At 41.5% G+C, this 16,370-nt stretch overlaps 1 protein-coding gene across 4 annotated transcripts in view; it reads right to left on the reverse strand.

Moving 5' to 3' along the window:
* LOC135503478 (dual specificity protein kinase CLK2-like) overlaps nucleotides 1–16,370 on the reverse strand; it is a 28,705-nt gene that overhangs the window by 11,651 nt on the left and 684 nt on the right. For 3 of the 4 annotated variants that reach the window (XM_064797075.1, XM_064797076.1, XM_064797078.1), the window contains exons 2-12: nucleotides 15,791–15,930; nucleotides 15,390–15,630; nucleotides 6,144–6,234; nucleotides 4,686–4,752; nucleotides 3,665–3,781; nucleotides 3,245–3,335; nucleotides 2,982–3,057; nucleotides 2,695–2,789; nucleotides 2,369–2,498; nucleotides 2,004–2,086; nucleotides 1,611–1,690 (exon numbers count right to left, since the gene is read on the reverse strand). In XM_064797075.1, coding sequence (XP_064653145.1) covers nucleotides 1,611–1,690; nucleotides 2,004–2,086; nucleotides 2,369–2,498; nucleotides 2,695–2,789; nucleotides 2,982–3,057; nucleotides 3,245–3,335; nucleotides 3,665–3,781; nucleotides 4,686–4,752; nucleotides 6,144–6,234; nucleotides 15,390–15,630; nucleotides 15,791–15,930 — 1,211 coding nt within the window. The other variant, XM_064797079.1, reaches the window with a different exon arrangement.

A 16,370-nucleotide genomic window follows, 5' to 3' on the forward strand; every position in this document is an offset into this window, starting at 1 on the left:
GGTCCGGCGCTACCTTGGAATCAAAGGCGCCGGGAATAACTGAATAAATACCAAATCTAGGGATCATAATGAACATTTTGATACCTAGTTCTCCTTTATTATTTTAATGGGGTCTATGCTTATTTTGCTGTTGAATTTCGAGTTTTTATAAAATATTTAATTTTTCAACTTTCTTCATATCCAACCCCCGGACAATGTGGTATGTGGTGAAAGCTCGTCGGACATGCTAGAATATGGTAGCCAATACATTTTATATAGAGATATTCCAAGCCAGCGCTTTACAAAATTTTAGAATCAGTGCCAAACCGGCGTCAAATCTGATGCGGATTTAGGCCTGCACAAGGCCTATCCGGCTGAAACGGGTCATTTTCAAATGGCTTTTTTTGCTGTTTCACATGGAATAAATATATAAATGGGGTATCAATGAACAAGAGAAAGAAAAGACGATTGCACAGGTATGATTTATTCCACAATTGAGAAAATATTTATTCAGTGACGATCATGGAAAGATGACCATTGTTTCTACTAATTAGTGCAGATTCACACTTTCCTCAGCTTTGTCTTGGCAGCTGCCTATACCTAATTGAATGGTTGTTAGAATTAGATGTACCTATGATATAAAATTGGTGCCAATCGGGCAAGTCATTACTAGGAATAATGGCATTTTGAAGAATTTAGGATTTGGCCCCCTCCCTGGAGGCCAAACGGCAAATCAGATCGCACCAAACTTCGGTACCTGGGATCACCTGACCAAGGGGTACATGTGTACTTAATTTGTGATCAATAGTCATTGCAGTTAAGAAACGTGCCATAGTTACGGCCTGACGGCAAATTTACGCAATTTGACCTCTGTGACCTTGACAAGAAGGTCAAATTAAAAACCTGTGTGGCATATACTGTATGGTGGTTAGATGTACCCATGATATCAAATTGGTGGCAATCGGGCAAGAAGTTAAGGAATAATCACATTTTTAAGGTTTTTGGATTTTGCCCCCTGGTGGTCAAGTGGTGAATCATATTGGACCAAACTTCGGTCCCTGAGATCACCTGACTAAGGGGTAAATGTGTACTAAATTTGGTATCAATAGTCATTGCAGTTTAGAAACGTGCCATCATTACATCCTAACGGCCAATTTACACCATTTGACCTCTGTGACCTTGAAAAGGAGGTCAAATCAAAAACCCGGAGAATATATGATGCACCTTTGCTAGAAGTACCTACCATATTTTTTTCAAAATTTCCCGACTACTATTAAGGGAGATATTGCATATTTTCACTTTTAACGTTTGGCCCCCTGGTGGCCAAACCATTAAACGAATCGGACTGAAACTTGGTCTCCAAGGTGTCATTACATAAGGGTACATGTGTACCAAGTTTCAACTCAATAGCTCTAACAGTTACGAAACGTGCCCTGCTAACGGACGACGGACGACGACGACGACGACGACGACGACGACGACGACGACGACGACGACGACGACGGACGACGGACGCCACGGTATGGGATAAGCTCACCTCTGCTAAGAGGTGAGCTAAAAACCAGCATGTGAGCTGACAATGTTTATTAGGGATTGGTGTATGAACGGGAGACAAACAAAGTGATCCTCACCTAGATTTTTTCGTCATTCTGTACGGAAGAGATCCAAGAATTCGCTCCATCATGGCTAAGTGTTCTTTATTGTCATGCGTCTGAAATGGCGCAAAGGAAACTATTTTTATCAAAGGAACTGTTTGATTAAGAGAATAAGAGGAGCGTGGTGGAACAGTGGAAGAATATCCGACTTGTGATTGAGATGGTCGTGGGTTCAAGACCCAGTGTGTACCACTCATTTTGTTCAATGTTGCAATTTCTGCACGAAATCACGAAAACTCAGAGTGCCATTTTCTTGTGAAATAGACCAGTTTATCAACAAGGAGAGTCGAATGATAAACATATCGACCGGTTACAAATATCCAACCGCCAGACAGCAAGTGGTTCTGCCAGTTCCTGATAGTATCCTACCTGGAAGAGTGTGTAGCCTGTATATAACTCAAACATTATACACCCAACGCTCCAAACATCACAAGGTTGCGACCAGCCAAGTTCTGAAAAGTAAGACAAAAATCAAGTCAAAATGAGCAAATAACATCTCTGAATTTAGCCCACTTATACAGCACAGACAAGGGTTGTCCAGAGTATGTGATTTAAGAAAGGTCCACTGAGACATGACCTGGCATTAGTTCCCTAGGAGCGACTGAATGGGTACTGCCTCGTGCAGGCAGCCTTCTTCATCACTACAGCTGGGCTCAAGATCTGACGACAGTCACACCAACAAGAAAACTGAACAGAAAAGAAGACTTTGTTGATCACTGAGTAAGTATACCTACCTAAGATGACCTCTGGAGCTCTGTAATGCCGCGTTGACACGATTGTACTATGGTGTTCATGGTCGAATGTGGCCGAACCGAAATCAATCAGCCGGATACTCGTATCTCTCACTCGCAGGTCATCTTTCTTCTGAAAGTGCAAGAGACATGTTTAATCAATCAATCAATCATCAATCAATCAGATTATCACAAATATGGCACATCTTTCTGCCGAGCTGAGCTCTGGAGCAAATGTATCCAGACCACCATTAACCTCTCTCACTCACTTATCTCTGCAACTCAACATTTCAACAGCAGCCAAAATTGGACCAGCACTATACGCTTACCTTTTTTGCATTATACGTGGCGTCTGCATCTGACTTTACGAAGAGAATATTCTCAGGTTTCAGATCTGTATGAGTGAGGTGCATTTCATGTAAAACTGAAACAGAGAAGAAAATATGATCATGAAGTTTTTTATGAAACGGAACAAAACTGAACATTGCCATTATATTAGTTAGATACTGGTTCAGTCTTTGATAGTGTCACTTCCCTGATCTGATCCCATGGACTTGGGAATTGAAAGTAAAGTTTCTTGGTCGAGGTCACAAGTCTAGTCTCCGTACATACTTACATTTCACAGCATAACACATTTGATATGACATGTGTCTGACTTGATGCATGGGGTATGGCTGGTATCCGTTGTCTTTCTGCGCGGAGGGAGAGAAACAAATGTATTAACTGAAGAATACATTGAGTATTTCATGGACGTGAAAATCAAACTCTTAGACGATCGAAACAAACGTGAGTACAACCAAGCTTGCATGTGTTGTGCCTTCTGCTGCTTCCGTCAGACCATAGCACCACCTAACATGACCAATATCTGTCCATACTTACGAGGAAGTCAAACACGCTAAGTCCTAGCATATCAAATGCTAAGCACATGTGTCCGTGATAGTCGAACCAGTCCAACATCCGCACACACAGGCTGAAATGGAGAGAACAGTATGTTATGATAAGTCATACTCATTATGGGAACGATGCGAACTTACATAAAGGGGTCGCAACCCCATCTCATGAAACGTTGGTTTGAATTTGTCCTGGAGATTGGAACCTGAGTAACGGAGATATGGAGGGGACAACGGCGGTTGGCTGGCTCGACTGAAAGATTGGGTCTGTTTGCCATAAGCCAGTTACGCTTTGCTGACCCCCCTCCCTGTCACACACTCGGTGCAAGGATGCTTAACACATGTCATCGGGAGTGACAATGATGACGAAACTCCTAAAATCGCTGCCCAAACTACTGCATTCACTTACTGTTTTCCCTCTGGGTCTCTTTCCATAAGTTTCTCTAGCACATTTATTTCGAGTTTGGCAGCTTCCCGGTATTTTTCCACATTTTTGATGATCTTCAGTGCTAGCTGTTGACCATTTCTGAAAATACACAAAATCAGAACAATATTATTGGGATACTTCTCAAATTGTCAGCCCCAAACATGTCCTCATTAGGTCTGCTGTTGTTGGAAGGCACTTATGTTCTACAGCTTGTTTCGAACTCAACACTAACATCATCCTTGGTTTGGCCTCACCTCAAGATGAACACATGTTTGAAACATTCATGAAGTAGAAAACAGGTAAATATGTCGAACTTCGTCCATTTCAACCTGAACTGACAACATTATCTACACACTTCACAGACAAATATCTACGCAAAGGATACAGATATTTGGGTGAACTCTGTTTGAAATGGGATCCTGAGCTCACCAGGATAGAAATGAGTTCACAAGTAGTGGTAGTGATGACCTCATACGATTTCTTACATTTCAATATCAAAGGAGGGTATTGCGTGATATGACACAGTTCTAACAGCTATGACCAGTGGGAGACCAACTCCTCCATGAAATTTATCACAGCAATAATCATATTAATAACTATGGATGGATTATTTATATTCTGTAGTTAATGGCTAGATCCGGCAAGGATTTATTCCACATCTCTTGAGCTTATTGATAAAGTGACTTTATTCTATTCTAAGTAGATGTATATAAATCTTCATCGAGCACAACACGATTAGGAGGAAAGCCATAACAACCAAGGCGTCATTGGTTATGGAGATTTATGGCCATTTTCCAGCGATCTCCACTGATTTTATGGCCGAGTGAGAGTTTCCCGATACTCACAATAGGAATATCCGACCACAATCCACATGCTTCGTTAATCAGAGTTGAAGACATCTAAGGCCGAGACACAGCAGGTTGTGTATACCACTCAACTGAATTAGCCAAAGTAAGCAGCAAAGGTTGCATGGTACCGGACCCCAAACATCGCAATCTCTCACCTTTGATTGTCCTTGACCTCCACGACCTTTCCAAATGTTCCTTCCCCGAGGGTCCGTATAACTTCATCTGAAAGAGACGGGTGGAGAGCATTACAATCCAGTCTTACTGAGGTTTCACCAGTCTGTGGAAATACCAGAGGGCATGGACGCACACCTTTTGCGGAAAATGTCCTTTGTGTTTCAAAGCACTTTCCTTGCTATCGACCCATGCTCATAGCATTTTTGGGTTATTCATCATCCAAGCCTCCACACGGCAGAAAATTTTAAAGCAGTGCGCACATTACTGGAATTTCCACAGACTGACAGATCCCTGGAAAGTGCTAAAAGATTTGTTATTGAATGTATGGGTGTACAGAATGGTTTGGGAGAACACTTGACTATGTACTAGCATAGACTGCAGTACATCTCCTATGTGTCAGTACGCTCTCTAAGTGTCCGAACACTTTTCTAAGTGCCACAACACTTTTCACTTCTCCCGCAAAGTGTTCATCTGACACTTTTGTTGACAATTGTCGAGTGTTGTTGTCCACAAAACACATAGGCTAAGAAATTCTAAATCCAGTGCTTACATTCAAGAAGATAGAATATGTAAACTGTGCAAGCCTCCTTATTGTCACTGCTCCGATTTGATTTTTGGTGGGTTGCCGAATCGGCATCTTAAATTGGCAAGGAAGTCGAAGGGAGAATCATTAGGGGGGGGGGGCATTTTTAGTAGAACTGTTGTCGATTTCATCAGGTTTGATCCCTGGTTTGAGGATTCCTTCTGACTGTAAGTTTTAATCATTCTGTCTCTGACTGAAGTACTATCATCCAGGGACAACTTGCTGGTTTGGGGAGGTGGGGGAAGGGGGGCTCCATTCGCTTACTAAGTGTGAGGCTATAGTATATGCTTTGTGAGGGGGAGGCTGTCATTTCAATTTGAATTGTTGAGAAGGCATGCAGCCCAATGGAATGGGGTGGGGTGGGGTGTTTCTAGATCCTTCAAGGGTTCTTCCTTCATGGAGAGAGAGACCAAGGGTATGCCAAGTGAAATACAAAGGATAGGAGGCAGTGGTTTAGGAAGACTCATGGAAAAGGCAGCAGTCTACAATGTGTTCAACGGACAGAAGCTTTACACCACTGACTCATCTCATCTGGCCCTTCCTTCTCCTTCCCAAACGATATGATTGGCTATGCAAATTACGCGACAACCAATCAGAGTGGATCTAAGGTCTCTTCAGCCAATCAGAAAAGACCAAAGATCATCCGGAATTGGTGATCAGCCAATCACATCACGGGAAAAGTCAACATCTTCCGACCATACTACAGCTCATGGACCAGGTCTTCAGACCGATTTCGCTGATCAAGTTAATGCCGTAAGCGGCCATTTTGAATCATAATGCATGTTGGGAAGGGACATAGATGACTGAAAATGAATTTCTGATTTAAAGAACATCAACGTTACGAAAATGTGTGTACATCTAGCTTGTAGAAGATCTCCTTGTCGGTATATCAGATGTCCTTCCTCATCATCTTCAATAGAGGGCGCTCTTTCACTATTATCTCGACTCTGTTGTCATGTAGTCGTCGGCAACCAGTAACCAATCACATCACACCATTGGGCAACCAGGCATCGTCGTCGAAGGCACCATTACCAATTCCGTGTCCAAATTGACGGCCAGATTTCCGATTGTAGATGTTGACGCACACATTGATGTCGTAACCAATCAGATTTGATGTGGGATTTTCGACCGTACACAGGTCATTGCGATTATAAAGAGCAAGGCATCGCAAAATCAACATTTATGCAAATCATATGCAAATATATGGAATATGCAAATATACAGGGAATGCAAATATACGAAGGGGTGGTGAGAATATTGGATAAAGCAAACAATAATAGAAGTTATTCGTGAAAAAAGAAAAAGATTTACCTGTTCAGCAAATAATTTCCTAACTCTTAGTCTTACCCTAAACTTACTTTCCGAACACTAATTTCCACATGTTGTTATGAGCTAATTCCATTGATATTCTGATGACAAATTTCATTGTTGTTTTCAACAAATATTCCCTCTTCAACATTTCAACTATATTTCATTGAAACTTTGCTATGAGAATAGACACTTACTTTGCATTCACAGCAATAAACAATGCGTTTTTTTGATGAAATCATTTTGAAACTTTTTGTCATTGTGCATGTGTGTTCAGCAGAAAATGAGCAACGGATGTCCGACTAAATAGCTCCCCCCCCCCAAACACTGAAATTGACTATCTCGACTATAAATTATCCAGTCAAATCTTATCATTGACAGCCGTACTGGTTGTTTCGATCAAAATCCAATTCATCCTCATCAATCAACGCCAAACTGATCGATACATTCAAACGACATCATCAATGCGACTAAATTTCTCGAGTACGACACAGATCTATTAAGCGGTATATCAGTGTTTGCGTCTTTAGAACAAGAACTGGTTTGCAGCCACGGATGTATTTGCCAACTGGTAGCTGTCAGGAAACATTACCAAGCCAATCTTGAGGTTTTTCAGCCTTCAAAGTGGGCACCGTATCTCAAGCAAATAGTGTTTTTGGTCATAAAGACCGACATCTAGCTTTGAAGTGGTTTACGATGCAGAAATCAATAGATCGTCGTCTCTACTGCAATCTCACTTCTCTGATAGCAGAACTGATTATTTCTCCATCACATCTTTTCATCTCATAGCAATTTTGACAGGAAAGGCGTACAGAATCTCGGAGAAATCACTGTAGAAGCTTCCCAGCACCCCTTCGTAAACAACCAGGATAAAACGTCGGAGAGTATGGTACAAAAGGGCTATCGATCAGAATCCATAACGCAATTTGGTCTGTGACTTCCGTAACTGCCCCCTCATGTTTACAGAACATTACCCTGTTCTTGAAAGAGAGCCCAGATGACTTGCGTTTCGTGGTTCTTTCAATATTTCACTCTGCGGTTTCAATGAAAATCGTCAATTCCAATTCTGATTAAGTGGATGGGGCAACAAGGAGACAAAATTACCCACTTCCCTCCCATTTATATGACACATGAATATGAGTCGTGTAGGGTCACCAACAGCAGCCAATTCCCAGTGGATAGATCAATAATTGGAAGGACCATGTACAAGCGATGATTGAAGCAATTTTCATCACGAATCTTGCCCTGTAGGTATAACCTCGGCCTCAGGGGAGTGACGAGTGGACACAGTGCACCAAGCCACTGATTGCTCTGGGTTACAAGAAGAGGGGACATGACTGTTGCCTTCAGTAGAACTATCCAATGGGACGACTGAGTAATCTTTTATCAAAAGTTCTCCTCTGGATGTCATACAATATCTTCAGCCCTAGATGCACCATACTCTCAAAACCATACCTTTTCTACAATCATTGTGGGCTCACTAATATTCTAAAGATGATGTATGTGTTATGTTGGCCTCCCACAATACCTTTTGATGTCTTTTCACTGGGATCCTCTTGACTTTAACCTTTAACCAGGCAAGTGCACTTCTCAGCTGACTGTGCTAGCTAGCTGGCTACCTTAGCGGACTCAAATTCTTCTGCTGCCGCTGCAGCCTTTAGCAATAAGATAAAGATGTACAGCAGAGTGTACGCACCATAGCATATGATGTTCAGCTAGGTAGCTTAGCTAATGGAATTCATGTATCATGCAAACAACATGTACTGCATACCAGCTTATCCAGGATGTAATGATAGTCGATTAACCCTTCAGCTTCGACGATACCATAACAAGTTATAAGTTCCATGGACATGAGGAACTGGGCTACTAAGGTCAGCCCATGTTATTTCCCAACAATCTGACAGTTAGGTCAATATAATCAGGTGCCCCTTGCCTGGTTTAGCCGTTTAGAAAAGAACGGTCTACTGATGACGAAGTAGCAGAGCACAGTACATGTTCTCACTAAATGGTCATTAAATTTTTTTTGAAAGTGTCATTTTTGAAGTGGATCTAGCCAGCTACAAATTTGCAGTTTAAAAAAACTTTAATTTCGTGTAATTGAATTGAAAAAAGTTTACAGGTTATGTTCTTCTGCCAACACAAGCATTGAACATATGTTAAATTAGTATGATTGTTCATGAAGATAATGCCGCCAATTAGAAGCAAATTATACCAAGACGGCAATGATCATTTATCACTGTTTACTTGGAATTGGTGATTTGAATTGATTAAATCATGATCGGGTTCAGAAACAGGTCATGTTGTTTTTGTCAGAAGCTAACGAAATATAGGATGAAAGATGAAATGAGCAGCTTTTAGAAGTTGAAACCCTGTCTGTGAACCAACACACACATACATCATCAACTTGGTATTAAATCCAATTTCAAAACGTAATGAAACTTTTTCCATCTCAAAAATTTGTGAATCCAATTTTCAGCGATTCCAAAAAATCTGAACGACAAGCTGAAAATTGATGAACTCTTCGTTAAAAAATCGGCAGAAATCGGTTTCACCACTTATTGCCAATGCGTACCTCCTTTTTCTCCGTATCCCCCTTTTCTTTTTCTTTAACCCCCTTTTTTTCGACCGGCTCCTTCGGCTCCGGAGCCTCCCGTTCAGGCGCTTTTTCTTTATCCGATTTGGTAGTCGGCATCTCAGCCTTTGCCTCCCGATTGCAGATGCACCTTAGGTCGATTTTCATCTTGGGAAAGGTTCTTTGCTACACAAATATTACCAGGCTTTTCAACCAATGGGTTACTAGCGTCAGCATCAACGTAACTTTGCCAAAGTCGCCATTGGATTGAGCATTAAATTCTTCACAAAACATTCACCAACAACGTATTTACACCTGAACCTATAGTCTGTTTCAACATAACTTAGCCCAAGCTTAACAGAGATTTCTGTTGTATTCTTATGTAGATGGAGTCCATCCTACCTCGAGGAATTTCATCGTGTACTATTCCAAGAAGATACACTGGCCATGTACTATAGTCTAGATCAAGATATCTTGGACTCAATTTAGATACACGATATTGTACATGATCAACACCATTTCTCGCTAGAGTTCAGGTGGATTTAGCTTTAGCATACTTGAGTCAGCCAGCATAGTCTAGTTCACCCTCCTTGCTAAAACTCTGCAGGCGAAATCAAACAAAACGTACAACCGTTTTCATCAACTTGGCTCGTTCGTTTACCGAGTTCTAAAATTAACCGAGATCAACATCAGCTTGTTATGCTACCTGAGTATTCATCAAGTTGGTCGCCTGCCGGCGGAGAGGCCACCGAAGGGCTACAATGATTTAGTTCCCGCTGCAGATGGAGCCACTGCACAGTGAAAAGCTATGACAAAGCATGAGTGAATCAATCACCCAGAGTCCAGAAAACACCTAAATAGATCCAGTCTGAGAAAGTAATAGCTTTTCGTGATATATAGCGCGCACACAGACAGTCTTTAGTTCCACTATCCTGCACAACTAACTGCCCGAATAAATCAATGATTACTTCTTGAGCAGACGTCTGTATGTCCTGTACATTTCACGAGATTGCGGGATGGATGGTCAAGCATAATCAGGAAGGACATACATCCTAACTTGCGGACTGGCTAAAAATATTGGACACGATTAATTTCGCCCATATTGAGTGAGTGTTTCAACAATACCATTTGTCATGTCTGTCTCATAACACACTTGAACCAGTGTTGCACTTTAACAAACTTAAAACAGTCTTGCATCATTTGCTAACAGCGTTATCACAAAATAGGTTTGAGCAAAAAACCGAAAACTAATTCCGTCTTTCTCTATTACATCCTTCCTTCCACTCCAAAGAATTCGGACACTCCAATTCCAAACAATAAGCAGGCAACGAGTTAATCTTTCAATTCACAGTCTTGAGGTCAAACTTAACAAACTCAATCATATCACAAGTCAATCAATTCCATATCACAGAATTACACAGATCCCTGGAAAATCCTGAAATCAACAATGTAGATCCTCTGAATAAATCTGTATCAAGTCATAGGGACCATAACTCATGGTCCTACAAACTGGATACATAAATCTCCACGAGACGATGACCAAATCAAATCTAACTCAGAAATCGACAATGTACTATAATCCTCAGAATCATGTTATATCTTGTCTGAGCGAGCATAACTCATGGCCGTTCTATCGATGGTATCTATCGTTCCAACCGGATGCACATATAGATCTTTCTGAGATCACTGACAAAGCATGGAGACTGTCCTAACCACTGGTTCAGAACTGGATACAGATAACGACACACCACAAGATCGCTTACACTAACACTAACACCAACATCCATCCCATCATCCAACACAACCAATATGATTCAATAACTCACTCACATCAACAATGCGGAGATAAATTTCAGTGCAATCACTTAGCACAATGCCTCCCAACACCCAACTGCCTCATCCCCTTAAAATTAATCTTATCATAATTCCAATATTCTCCGACTAATGATACAAGTGTAAAGTTGCAACAGGAATTCAAATCAGTTCTACGATATTAGGGTAATCAATTTTCTTGTTGCAGATGCCAGGGGGGCATGATAATCCAACAGGAGGAACAGCTGCGTATCGGAGACAGGATTCTCATCAGAATATAAATATTTTCTCAAGGGATAGAACGCATGAATGCCCAAATGGGAACATGCTGTATCCAAACTTGATGCTGTGAATGTGACAGACACTGTCTATAAAGATCCATGGCTTAAACTAGAAAGCTCCCCATCTGATAGTGACAGAACTGACGAGAAGTCCATTAGATCACGCACCAAAATGATACCACTACCAGTAAAGAAGAAGGCTGCTTCTGAAACCATGGAGTGCTCAAAATTCCAATGCTGAGAATCCGATAACATCCAGGCTCCCAGTGGTTGGTATCACAGCAGTCTTGCATACCGATATGACTCTTTTTAGGAACTGATCCAGATGTAAAGATGGTCCAATATGCACTTTGAAATGAATCTAACCTCAGTAGCCTGATCAAGTCAGGCAACACTCCTCTCCTCCATGTCCTCATGCCACCAACTGATAATTTGGGACGAATCCAAACTAGCACATGAGTCACTAAGGAGACCAAGATTGGTATTCACATGACAGCCTAAATACAACTCTAGTCATGCCTGTTCTAGATCCTAGTGACATGTTACTACATGCATGTCCAATGAGTGACTGCTGCATCAAATGAAAACAGAGAGAGAGAGAGAGGGATAGAGTACTCTGAATTTTGACACTTCGGTAACATGGTAGGTTCCTTAGCCTCGAAAGCAGAAGCAGAACCACCAAATCCCAAGTCAACTATGACCGACCCTTCAAAAGCACACAGCCCTCACATCAAGCCATTCTTTATGACAAATAGGACTGCCATAGAAATAATCTTCAGCACACGAAAATCCTGAGATGACCCATTTTTGCGTATAACAAGGAAATCCAGCAGTCGCTCAACCTAAATTACCCTTGGAACACGAACGTATTTCAACTTCCTTATCAGCAAGTCACCATGGCATGCAGCTAATTTCTCTCTATCACATTTACCCAATAACGGGAAATAGGGGACCAATCAGGTAATTAGACGAGAACATATTTCATTAAATGCCCACGTACTCAGGCTTGTTTACGTACATACTGGATTAACCCTATCCTGACTAATGTCGTTGATGTTGACACTTGTCCAATTTTGGCAATAGTTATGGAACGACCAGTGGGCACATACTTTCCTCCTAAAACACAATCAGTGTTCACCAACATGCATTAGCATCTTGTCCTGATAAACATTCATGTGGGTGTAGATTCTTTTGACGACAACGTTTGAAGACCTCATGCTTGGACAACACGTCCTAAGTCAAAACACATCAGAGATCCAAAAAGACTTCTGACGTCCATACATCAAAAGTCTCATAGCTCAAAAGACACAAACTCCTCGTTTGATGAATGAGGACAAACCAAGTGCAAAGAGGGAAAAATATGGTTTTCAGATCCCGAATTCAGTAACCATATCAATGATCGAAGAGCGAGTTGAGGATGGTCTTTTAGTGTCTTTGAGATCTCAGTACTGAAACCACAATATCCAGGACTTGGGCTCACACTTTTGACATCAGTTGTCTTATGGCGCTGTCCTCACAAATCAAGATCAGGCACATCTGGCCCACAACGTCCAACAGTGACCAACCTTCGACTATCCAGAGCTTCCAGTGCTCTTTCCTATCTTAATCCTCTCAACCAAAACCACAGATCCAACGACCATCCACCTTCACACCCACACATCCAAGCTGCATACTTCCATAAAAGAACAAACGACATCAGTCCAGAAGCCCTCGCAGAAAGGCTACACACAATACTTCTGGTGCAATCACAGGACCAATTATTAATGTAGGACATTGTGTACATCCTATATTCACAAGTTCGATAATATGGCGGCCTAATTAGCTGTTAATTATCCCTGTTGATACCATAGAGCAGGCCATACTCATGATATTTTTCATTGATATATAAAAATAACGGGTTATTATATGGTGACTCAAACTTCAAATTGGTGACCTTTTCTCGCATTCATGGAAAAGGAGAATGACCCCCTCCTACGAGATTGGCCCTCACCATTTGTAATTCATCAATCATGCACATAAATTATACATTACCCCACATTACTGCTGAACACACAGAACCTTGACAAAAACATTCAAGTTCGATCTGTTTTTAATTTATTATTAATCTGTTTTTGTTTTTGGATCCCGGGGTGTTATTCAGTAGTGGTGGAAATGTTACATAGAAGTCATGTGACCATATAGATGGCCAGCTGTCGGAAAAGTCAATCGTTTTGTTCATTTTTTGTTCATTATTAGTGCATCATAGACTTTCCCATACTCCCCCAACCCCAATCCAACCAGCTAATCTCCGCAGAGCTTATACCAGCTTCCTAGTCAGGACTTGTGCTGCCACCTGCTAAGAATATCCTGAACTGCTATTGTCCACAACTCAACCTAAATTGATCACATCTCATGAACTAATGCAACATTTTCACCACACGAACGTTTTAAACTTTTCAAACTCCACAATCAAACTTTTGAACTTCATCCCCCTGTATTACATTGTTTTTTTCTTTGTTTCCTTTGAAAAACTTCAAATGAAATTCTACAGATGACTGACACTTGACACAGTACTAATTGATTTTATGAACACCAAAACCTCAATTAACTCTTGATATGATTGGCACGTCGTGAGAGCTATTTAGTGATTCCATAGCCAATCAGTATTTCTGTCTGGTGTAACACCAGATCACAATTTAAAGTTCAGCGAACAAATGGGCAGGTTTTAAATCCTGGCGGGCGACACAAAAGTTAGATGAGGTTCTGATGATATCTTGATTGAAAACAAAGTGCTGTCCCACATTGTCGACCAATCTGGCAAAAAATGCTCTCCGTCCGAAGCCCATTCCACGGACTTGGAGAAGTTCTACGGCTCACCATCACAGAATCACAGACGATATTTTAGTGGTCTGAGAATGGTTGGTAGCCTCGATAAATCATCGGTCTATAGGCATCGATTCTGCCAGTCAGCTGGGTAATTTTCATCGATTCACAAGCTAGATTCAGATTGTGATAATTTGTAATGTTGGGGCCAAAAATTAGTGACAGCACCACACTTTCGAGCCTACATTTTGAGTCCACTTTGCTCCAATAGTTCTTATGCAATATACCATGGCAGATGTTTCGAAAATCAAATAGAGTCCGATATTTGGACCTGACAAATGAAGCAAAAATTATTGTACAATAATCATCTTCAGCTTTTGGATTGGAAACATCGGACATGGCACATCCTACTCCAAATCAAAGATTTCAAGGGACCACTCGTCAAGTTGATCATGTGATATTGTAAACCCTACCACGAGATGTTCATCATGTGCATTTTGGTAACTAAGTTCTTACGTCTTCACTGTGAGATAATAGATTTCAAATGCAACCCGTGTCGCTCACTGTTGACAAGGAGTATACCGGATACTGGTGTTGAAGTTTCAACCCTGCAGTGTCCCTGACATTTGGTCCCTTGTCCATACATCACTAGCTATGGGGACCCTCCTTCCAAAACCATGATCAACCTCAAACAATGCAGGGGTCAATCACAAGAACTTTAAATCTAACTTTCAAAAAGTCAAATCCTGAATGAGCACTCTTGATTAAAAATGTGTTGATTCAAAAACTACGCGTTACGGTTAGTAAGACTGCCAATCCAATGATCACACCACAGAAAGCTCTCTGCTTCTTCAACCCCTGTATTGAAAGAAGTCTGAAGTGAATTCAATGTGCTCTTCAAATGCGTGTAGGAATAAATGGCAAGGGGGGTGAATATTCTCAAAATTATTAGGGAACAGTTGACAGATCTCTGGTGGTTTTGAATACCACACGAAAATATCATCAATATATTTTAAAAAATCGCATGTTATTGTCAGCCGAAACAGCCAGCGATATGGATATCCAGCTCACTTTAGTTCAGATTTTCGGAGATAGGAGGCAGCACCATCTTGCCATGACATTTAACCCCACCCATTCTGACCTCACTTACCTCTTCTCGCAGATGGCGTATGGGAAATTGCCATGGCGGAGCCAGCACTGCCACCTGGTGGAGATATGTCAAACTGTCCCTAGCTTATGAAACGGAGCAAGGTGGACTTTGACTAGGCCTAAATGATTTGACACTTTTATCAAATCTGAAATTGACAACCACGAAACGGACACTCACCCGACTTATTTGACTGCTGTTGGAGCGCCGCCTACGGTCATGACGACGACGCTTTTCGTGCCGCGAGCTGTGGTGACTGTGATGACTATTGCGCTGTGAGCGGTAACGGCTGCTGCCAAAGGAGTCACGGTGTCGACGGGGAAGCTGTCGATCAGGGCTGTAGGATCGGTCGCGGTACGAGAGCTTATCACCTCTGTAGTAATCTGGGCTGTAGTTGGATGTGCTCTGGTGAAATTTATCACTGAAGGAACAAGAAAGTTTTAATGGAACGATTTGATGACAGGCAATTCATGTTCTATGAGTAGCTTACTTGAGGCGGTATCAGGATAGCTCTACTTTGCTTCAAGAGTGTCCATGTTGTACAAAGGACTGAAAGGTGTCCTCCAAGATCTAATACTTACCTTCTCAAATGCCTTGAAGAATACGAATCATAGTTTGACACACGTCTTCTCTTATAGGAGGGACACTCATCCCTGTCATAGAGGTTGTCAACATACAGATCTGGGGACGGGGTCCGATGCCGACGTCGTGTCCGAGGCATCTGAAAAACATAGAAACAACTGGCTAATGATTACGTCATTGGAGAGAAACATATTAATTTCGCTTTGGCGGGTCAGGGGAGACCAGTCCCCACATTGTAAATGTATCTGCCCCAGAGCCACGTCAAGGTCTTTGCCATCTACATGTAGATTGTCTGATTCATGTTATTCAACCTCACATCGACATCAAACTCAATGAACACAGAATTTGAGACTTACCACCCATGTGATACCAAAGCAATTCAAGTTATTAAAGCAATAATTCCAACAGCTGGACAGAGCAATCTCATCAGCTCCTAAATCATGTGCTGGACATGATTCAGATCCTGTGAAAATCTGGTTATTCCTTGGATTCAACATGCTGGTAGGCAGAATACAACTTGATCAGGCACCTGACATCACAAAATGGATTGAGGTGACCCCAATTTATTTTGGCCGATAT

The sequence above is a fragment of the Lineus longissimus genome, chromosome 19, assembly GCF_910592395.1.
Source record: "Lineus longissimus chromosome 19, tnLinLong1.2, whole genome shotgun sequence".
Classification (NCBI taxonomy): domain Eukaryota; kingdom Metazoa; phylum Nemertea; class Pilidiophora; order Heteronemertea; family Lineidae; genus Lineus; species Lineus longissimus.